The following is a 9,391-nucleotide window of genomic DNA, read 5'->3' as shown; positions in this document are numbered from 1 at the left end:
GGGGGTTTGTGGTTAACTTCTCCCCTCCAATTAATTGATTAATTATTTTGGTTGATATTGAAATAAGGGGAATAAATGCTATTTAACGTGATATGTGGATGTATATATGGATTTAATCCCCTTAAATTTTGACACGTGTTTTCTCCCTCTTCCCATTCTCAAATCAAGTTGAAAATTTGCTAAATTATTCATAGTCGATGAAAAATACACGAATCAAACCAAAATTTGATAGACACTGATATTTATAGGCAGATGGAGCTATTTATTCGGTCAAACTCGTTTGGAGGCGTCAAAAAGCACTACTAGTAGCTACACTGTAGGCCCAATATAATTCTCTTTAATTGAATGCGTTATTAGACACCGTGCTTCCCAGATAAGTAAAGTGATCTATCACTTTGAGGGGTGGCGATTCACAGTGATTTGTAGGGCTGAATACAAAAACAAGTGGAAACGGCAAGCTGGAGCTCGAGTTCAGTGTGAGCAAGTAAGCCGCAATTATCGGCATAAATAATCTCTGTGACTTTTAAAGTAGTTATGGTATGTTGATCACACTGTCATTTGAATGGAACATGAGTTTTATTAAAATTAAAATGATTCTGTATATCAGACTTTTACAAAACAAGATCCGAATCTTTAACACAAACTTTAAGTCGTTTCTTCTATTTAGTTCTGAAACATGGAGAGTCACCAAAAATATATATATATAATAAAAATAAAAACTCCAGACCTTCGCCTAGAGTTGCCTACTTCAGATATTAGGAATTTGAGTAGTTAAAAAATAGCTACCGTCAACTTGTGGGAGATAAAAGCAAAAACCCATAGCCAAAGACATTAAAAAGCAAAAATGGAGCTATTATTACAAACACTAAGATTGGAAGTGGGCAGGCCCAAGCAAACCTGGAAGATGTCGGTCATCAGCAAAGCTGACGGCACTGGAATGACATGGGAGAAGACGAAGAAAGATGCTCAGAAGCGAATTCGGCGGAGAAGTGTGGTTGCGACCTATGCTCCCTAGGAGGTACACAAGAATAGGTAAGTAAATAAGGATATCGTCCTATAACGGCTCATTGTGTGTGATTACCCTGTGATAGATTATCATGTTTAGGCCTATATATGTATTGAGTAATGGTTCGTAGTTTGTTGAACGTGCTGTATACCTTAAATCGTGTAATAACGATAGGATAAGTATATATGTACTTGTTAGACAAAATATTTGCTTTAATTATTAATTCTCTGAAGAAACGGAGCATTGGTTGCGTTTTTTTCTCATTACAATTAAAAGAAATGAAATTAATTTTTCTTATAATTATAGACAAAACCTCAACAATACAGGCTACTCAACTACTACAGGCTTTTGAATTTAATTAAAACACACACACAAAAAAAAAAAAGGAAAACATGAAAAAAATTCCTTTTTTTTTTTAAATGTCCCTTATGTGGACAAAGTCGGGAGCTCACACAAAACACAGACTCTCAAATTTTGTTTTTACAAACTTATATCAACTCACTTTGTCTGGTAAAAACGTATAGCACACGTTATTTCCCCCACCTCGAACAAGAGAATTTAAAAAAATTGTAGGCTACAGGAAATTAAATGGAATCCAATCTCGGATCTAGATGAAATTTCGCAAAAGTATTCCTTTTACCCGACAACACAGTAATCAATACCAATATTACTAATAGGCCCTATATTATTATCTACCATGAAAAAAATAATAATTTTTTTTTCGCCGCCAACCCTAGCTTGTTGTTGGATGGTCGTTGGCTTGTAGCTCCAAACAACTAATAGCCTACAACTTAATGTAGATCTACAATCTACATCTATAATCACTCAAAACTTTTCTACGCTTAGCTAACATACATTTTTAACATAAAAGTGAAAATGGTTGTAAAATTGACTTTAATTACTAGATCTACTAACAAGGCAGGCCATTTGCGACTAAACAACAATATTTATATGTAGGCTAGTAATTATAAATAGTAGGCCCTATACAGATACTAAGAAGAAAAAAGAAACAAATGTGTTGACTGATCTGCTTCTGTAAGCGTCATTCAAAACAAATATTACAAACAACCCGCAAAAATTCAAGGTTATAAGGGAGTAGGCACCTATACAAAAAAAAAAAAAACAAAAAAAAAAACATGGGAATCACTGTGAATATTTTCTTTCTTTTTGCAAGGTAGGTAACTGATGTTTTGTTTATTGTTGCCTCTTCAATATAGGCTGGAATACCTAGTGACTAGAGCTAGAAGATTGAACTTGTTCAGAGAATATTGACAGTGACACTACGGTACTCAATAGATCTAGAGTAAAGTTAGATTTCCATTCATAATGTTGTAATTGTAAGAAATCTATGTATTATAGTATTATCTAGATCTAGACGTCTTGATCTAGTATTAATATTATATATATAGTTAATATAGATCTATAATATATAGTATATTATCATTTATTTATTATGACGAACTGATAGTTCATTAAATAAGGCTATTACAAAAATAAGTATTATAAGTTAAAGTTATAGTATAAGCCTAATACTACTACTAATAAAATATAATAATTACTTAGTATACTAGTAAATACTAAAATAGTAATTAAAATAATTAACTACTATAATAAGTATAATTTGTGACTCCTACTAATAACTAAATCACTAAATGATTAAATTTAAATGATAGGCAATGATAGATCGTAGATTTAGATCTAGATCTAGACATCTAGATTCTAGTAAGTAATCTATTACTAAGTCAGTCTAGTGGTAGAGTCTGGACCAATAATATAATATAGATAATAGATCTATATTTCTATATATAATATAATTCTATGTCTATATCATACTATATGTATATCTAGCACTGTCTGGGTCACTGGTAGACTTCACCAAAAACATGAATGATCTGTTCAGACATCTGAGAACAAATTGATTTTCCATTTCTATGTTAAAAGACATTCATACTTAACTCTGTATGATGGATGACATAACACAGGACTTAACTAATGATCTCACAACCATCATAAAAATTGAAAAGAATGAATGGTCTCCACAATCAAAGACAATAGACAACTTGATTGATCAAACTTTTGATATATTGTTGGAGGAGGAGACACAGGTAAAACCAAGTTTTAAATAATAGTTTAACTAACTTGATATTTAAGTTATCATTAGAAATTTAATAAAGTGTTGTTGTTTTTTCATGTTAATGTGAAAAATGTGTACTGGTACCCAGTTACCATATTTTGTTTTCTTTTGGGGAATATCAACATTTAGGGACAAAAACAAGACTCAACTGATACTATAAAAATTGAAACAAATGAAAAATCTGTACATTCAGAAACACCAGAAAACAACTCCATCATTGATCAGACTTCTGAATTATTTTTTCCAGTTGAAACACAGGTAAAGCTACCTTAATTATTATTTTTGTCAGCTGAAAAAAAAATAATAATTTTTCAATCGAGAGAAAAAATTGTATGCCTTATTCGTGATGAATGAAAATTTTCTCTATTAGAAAATATTGCCAGATGTAAGTAGGAATGGGCTAGGCTGTCTCTCACCTTCATAGCACTATTAGTACTATCAAAGAACTTTTTTTTCGTAGGCTATATCAAATTGCATTTGATATTTTGAGACTTATAAGAAGAACCATATTTATCATTTTGGTATATATATATTTCTTTTTTAGTTCCTAAAAACTAGTGTTGGTTTTATCTTTATTCTGTGTACCTAGCATGCTTGTGGGTTTAAACTTTATCCTTTTCCCTGACCTTTTTCATATATATTGTCACTAGCTACTCTGGCAAGATACTGATTGATGTAATTTCTCAATGTATCTAGCCCCTACCAAGAAAGCTCATAAGAGTTCAGGAGATTTTAGTACATTTTGGCCATCACTCATATAATTTCATCTATGTTTTTTATGCTATTGGCTTCTACGTAGTTACTATATTTAATTTCATTACTATTTTGACAATCTTTTTTTTTTTGGTAGGCACTGAAACTAATCAATGACTCATTAATTTGAAATGAACTTGTGTTTATTTATTTTCTTTTTCATTGCAATTTTTCACATATCATTTTAGGTAGTTATTTATTTGTTTCATCACACAGATAAAAAAGATAAACCAGAAACAAGAAATGACTTTCACCAAAGATTGCATGCATGCTAGGAACAACTCCAACAAAAATGTGTATTATAGAAACTATGAGGATCAAGGACAAAATTATTTCAATGAAAATAAGACTAAAGAGGGGGTTTATGCAGAGAAACAATGTGAACATTTTAAAATATGTACAGAAACATTTTATATTTCATCACTCTCAAATAAACATGAATTGATTAGTTCTACTAGAAAAACATTTAAGTGTGACATGTGTCAAAAACAAATTAGTAGTAAACCTAGCTTAAATGTTCACCTCGCTAATCATTGTGGAATAAAGCTATTCAAATGTCACATTTGTCTGAGAGAATTCAGTTATTTGTCAACCCTTAAAAACCATGAGATGATCCATTCTGGAGAAAAGCCATTTAAATGTCCTGTTTGTCAGAAAGAATTGCATCATTCAAAAAGCTTAAAATATCATGAGAAGATACATTCTGGGAAAAAGCCATTTAAATGTTCTATTTGTGAGAAAGAATTTATTAATTCTTCAAAATTAAAAGACCATGAGATGATTCATTCTGGAAAAAGGCCGTTTAAATGTACTATTTGTGAGAAAGAATTCATTAATTCGTCAAAATTAAAAAGCCATGAAATCATTCATTCTGCTAAAAAGCCTTTTAAATGTGAAATCTGTCAAAAAGAATTCAGTTATTCCTTTACCTTCAAAAACCATGAGATGATTCATTCTGCTAAAAAACAATTTCAGTGTGAAATCTGTAAAAAAAAATTCATTAATTCCTCAAGATTAAAAAGGCATGAGATGATTCACTCTAGTAAAAAAACATTTAAATGGGAACTCTGTCAAAAAGAATTTATTGATTCATCAAAATTAAAAAATCATGAGATAATTCATTCTGGGAAAAAGTCTTTTTCTCTAAAGTCTAAGAGATTGATTCATTCAAGTAAAAAAACTTTAACATGTGATATGTGTCAACAACAATTTAATTATAAATCCCATTTACAATATCATTTGGCAGTTCATTGCGGACTAAAAGTATTTCAATGTGATGTCTGTGATAAAGGATTCATACTGTCCTCAACCTTAAAATACCATAAGATGATTCATTCTAAGAAAAAGCCATTCCAGTGTCCTATTTGTCAAAAAGAATTCGTTAATTTCTCTAAATTAAAAAACCATGGGATAATTCATTCTGGGGAAAAGCCATTTAAATGCCCTATTTGTGAAAAAGAATTCAGTTGTCCCAAAAGCTTGAAACATCACAAGTTCATTCACTCTGGTGAAAGCCCATATAAATGTGAAATCTGTAACAAAGAATTCACAGTGCCCTCAAGCTTAAAATACCATGAGGTGATTCATTCTGGTGTAAAACCTTTTAAATGTCCTATTTGTCCAAAAGACTTCCGCTGTTCCAAAAGCTTAAAATATCATATGTTTATTCATTCTGGTCAAAGTCCATATAAATGTAAAATCTGTGAGAAAGAATTTGCAGTCTCTTCAAAACTAAAATACCATGAGATGATTCATTCTGTTGAAAAAAAAAAAGATCTATCTGCTGAAAAAAAAAATTGTATTACTCAAGATTAAAAAAAAAACATGAAATTATATTTTTTCCATTAAAAAAAAGCATTTAGATGTTGAATGTCTCAGGAAAAAGGGATTCGCAAAGTCCCTCAAGCTTAATATTCCATGATTAATTCATTGTAGGAAAAATTTCAATTTTGTCAGAAAGCATTCATTCATTTCTCTGTCTTAAAATATCTTGATGATTCAAGATGGTTCTATCCATTTAAATGTCTATTCATCAGAAAGAGGCTCATAATCTCATCAATCCTAATTGTGTTTTAGTTTAAATTCTTAGAAACTTAGGCTGAAATCAACATGTATTCGAAATCAATCTTTGAAATATACAGGTAAATTACTGGTAAATAAGTTGTCTATAACAATATTATTGAATATCAGCAAGTGTATTGTTATTTTTATTATTAGTATAATTGTATCAATACAAATATTTGTTGGATCTTTTTCCTTTAGTACTTGGGGACTAATTCATAATTAAATAATTTCAAATAAAAAGTATTTAATTTCATTGGTACCGGTACTACATTTTAACTTTAAAATGTGATTGACTTTGTACTTTATGCACCATTTATTTCTATAATAAAATCTATCTTTTCTTTTTTCTTGTTTTAAATTTAATATAAGGAGTGCCAATACTAATTTACAAAAGGTTGTTATGATTTACATGTTTTTATTTACATATGTTTTTATTTATCCCATGTGTCATGCTCTGGTACTATTGTATTAGGTGCATACTTTTTGAAAATGTAAATTAAATAAATTTGCAGAAAAATTTACTTTGACATATACGGTATATGTATAATTTATTTCACTGCTTAAAATATACTTCTTCTTTCTTGTTCTTCGTTCTCATTTTAAACGTTGGAGGGTTCAGATCAGTAATCCTATATCTGAGATAAACCACGTAGTGGTTTTTTAGATCAGGCATTTCTTTTATAGGAGGGGCCAGTGTCTTTTTTGGCCTCTTGATATAGTATGCAGCTTTGAAGGCTATGGTCAGCATTCTCTGGTGATGCTCCACAAGGGCAAGTTTTGCTAGTCTCAAGTTTTTAGCTTCTGGAATATATGTTGTCAATTTTGTCCTTTTTAACAAATTATTATACACACAGACTTTTGGGTGAAAGCAGGAACCTCAACAAATGCAGTGCAAAAAAAAAAAAAAAGGAAAGCTGGTTCTTGAAAATGTAATTCTAAGAACAGTTCAAAATGAAAGTATGATGTGACTTGTTTAATTTGGGATTTACTTTTACCCATTCAAATGTGTTGGGAGGCGGGGTGGCTGAGTGGTAAAGCGCTTGACTTCCGAACCAAAGGTCCCAGGTTCGAATCTCGGTGAAGACTGGGATTTTTAATTTCAGGATCTTTGGGCGCCTCTGAGTTCACCCAGCTTTAATGGGTACCTGACATTAGTTGGGGAAAAGTAAAGGTGGTTGGTCTTTGTGCAGGACACATGACACCCTTGTAAGTTGTGGGCCACAGAAACAGATGACCTTTACATCATCTGCCCTATAGACCGCTTGGTCTGAAAGGGGAACTACCTTACTTACTATTCAAATGTGTCAGGTGCAATTTGTGTTTATGTTGTAAAATATTTGCAGTTATCTAATCTTTCCTTAAATTAACTTGATGGGCAGTTTGAAATAAAACATAGGTAGGCCTACCGGTACTGACTCTAAAGGAAAAGTCCAAAAGTTAAATGAAAATGCATCGTATCGAGTGAAGTATTGGTATTGCATTACACTTCATTGGAGAGACCCCTCAAAAAATAAGTGCCAAAGAAATGCTGTCGTTTGTTCTTAACAATCAGGCTACTAAAAGAATTCAATACCACTATTAAAACTACTGTTTCACAAACTAACGGTATTAAGAATCTTTAATCTATCAATATAGAAGAGAAGAACTCGTTAGTCATTTTGGATTTGCAAATGGAATACTCTGGATAAGTTTCAGTAGTATTAATATTGTTGTAACCCTGCCTTGCACCAGTGCCTGTGGTGCGTACGAGTGCACTATTGAACAAGGACATGAAGACGCTTCAATTAAGAGGAAAGAACAGTGTATCAAGTGATTAGAGAAAGAGCCTGAATTGTTGGAAACTATAGTCATCTTTTTGTGTTGCCTGAAGACTGTAGTAGGAACCTGGAGCGAAGCAGGGAAGGCTGTCGTTGGTCCATATTCAGGTTACTGGTGAAAGGACTGTTGGAATTAGGAACAAGACTCTTTGAATGTAGAAGGCTGAAGGAAGTAGAGAAGAGGCTTATAATCTGACTGAAGCCATTGCTACAGGAGTACCTGACATTAGTGCCTCAATCAACTGGACAGATCAAGACAACATTGGGTCTGCGTCCAAGCCTGTTGCTATGGACGTAAAGACTTCTGTCTATCTGCCAGTGCTTACGAGGAAAATTCGAAGCTCGATAACTGCGCTCAGGTGTTTGACAAGAACTGTAGGCCTACATGCAATGATTCAGGAGGAGAATGCAAAAGCAAACACAGCGGCTAATGGACCTGGCAAACATTTGTACAACTTTCACCAACAGTGAAAGTGGCACAAAAAAATATGAATCAATTCCAGAACTGGATGCATTGGCTAATTAACATTTGAACCTGGAACGTTGTAAAAGTGCCTTACAGACGATTCTTCATGACACGGCTGAGGATGACAATTTGTTAAACAGCGTGGTTTCATGTGGGTCTACAACTCTTTTTTCATGAGTCATTCTTAGAAAGGGTCTGGATCAACTGCATTAACAACAAGAGCTGTCACTACCACTCTACGTGTTAGGTGGCTGACGCCAGCGACAACCGCCAGGATGGAGAGACAACGTTCGCGACATCGTCTCGAGAGAAATTGGTCAACTGGAGAAGGAGAAAGCGGCACCTGCAGAGAGCAGTGTGGGTGGCTTTGTGAGGAGCACGCTTCATGCCGTCTGTGGCTCCCACCGACCAACCTCCACCTGCACTGACAAACATGTTTCTTTTCGGGACGAAAAGACTAAGGTGGGTTTTTGAGGGTAATGTTGTAACCCTGCCTTGCACCAGTGCTTGTGGTGCGTACGAGCGCATTATTGAGCTAGGACATGAAGACGCTGTATTAGAGGAAAGAATAGTGTATCAAGTGATTAGGGGAAAAGTCTGAATTGTTGGAAACTATAGTCATCTTTTTGTGCTGCCTGAAGACTGTAATAGGGACCTGGAGCGAAGCAGGGAAGGCTGTCGTTGGTACGTATTCAGGTTGCTGGTGAAAGGACTTAGGAACAAGACTCTTTGAATATAGAAGGCTGTTATGTGTTTGTCCTGGTGAATAAACACACGTATTTATTTACTGTAGAACTTCGTTGAGTTTCCTGCCTTAGAGTTACAACATTTTTTAGAAAACTTATGAAAAAGATTTGCTCATGAGTACACATTTATAAAGACTTACTACAAAAGAATTTATATTTAACTGAATTATATTACAAAGTAAAAGTTAGGTTTCAAAACATATTAATATTCGAACAAATGGTGCTAGAAAAATGATAAGAAAGATAAAAGATGTTGAATGCTCTCACCAGCACTTATTATATTTAGCATAGGCAAGCCCTGCAAAATAAAAAAATGTAAAGGATGAGGCTGTGAAAATGATGAACTATATAAAATCAAAATTCCTTCAATCCAGATAGACTAGGTAAGTTTTATAGCCTTAAATT

At 33.0% G+C, this 9,391-nt stretch overlaps 1 protein-coding gene across 3 annotated transcripts; it reads left to right on the top strand.

The window, feature by feature from the left end:
- Window positions 1–2,194: 2,194 nt before the first annotated feature.
- On the top strand, window positions 2,195–6,485 carry LOC106053357 (zinc finger protein 729-like). Of its 3 annotated transcripts, none has more exons than XM_013208903.2 (4): window positions 2,195–2,291; window positions 2,855–3,111; window positions 3,270–3,398; window positions 4,110–6,485. In XM_013208903.2, exons 2-4 carry the CDS (start codon window positions 2,968–2,970, stop codon window positions 5,706–5,708), a joined length of 1,872 nt encoding a protein of 623 aa, XP_013064357.2. In that variant the 5' UTR covers window positions 2,195–2,291; window positions 2,855–2,967; the 3' UTR covers window positions 5,709–6,485. The 3 variants fall into 3 exon arrangements, with proteins under 3 accessions (XP_013064357.2, XP_055893776.1, XP_013064358.2); XM_056037801.1 differs by having other exon boundaries at window positions 2,197–2,309; XM_013208904.2 differs by having other exon boundaries at window positions 2,208–2,343.
- The last annotated feature ends 2,906 nt before the right edge of the window (window positions 6,486–9,391 follow it).

This window comes from Biomphalaria glabrata, chromosome 1 (genome assembly GCF_947242115.1).
Source record: "Biomphalaria glabrata chromosome 1, xgBioGlab47.1, whole genome shotgun sequence".
Lineage (NCBI taxonomy): Eukaryota > Metazoa > Mollusca > Gastropoda > Planorbidae > Biomphalaria > Biomphalaria glabrata.
Note: the sequence above shows the minus strand (reverse complement) of the source record. Positions and strands in the feature narration are given on the sequence as shown.

Excerpts from the sequence above, each read along its gene's own strand:
- LOC106053357 (XM_013208903.2), top strand. The coding sequence starts at position 2,968 with ATGATGGATGACATAACACAGGACTTAACTAATGATCTCACAACCATC. Across the intron at positions 3,112-3,269 it reads TGTTGGAGGAGGAGACACAG|GGACAAAAACAAGACTCAAC; the intron begins GTAAAACCAAGT and ends ATCAACATTTAG. Across the intron at positions 3,399-4,109 it reads TTTTTCCAGTTGAAACACAG|ATAAAAAAGATAAACCAGAA; the intron begins GTAAAGCTACCT and ends TTCATCACACAG.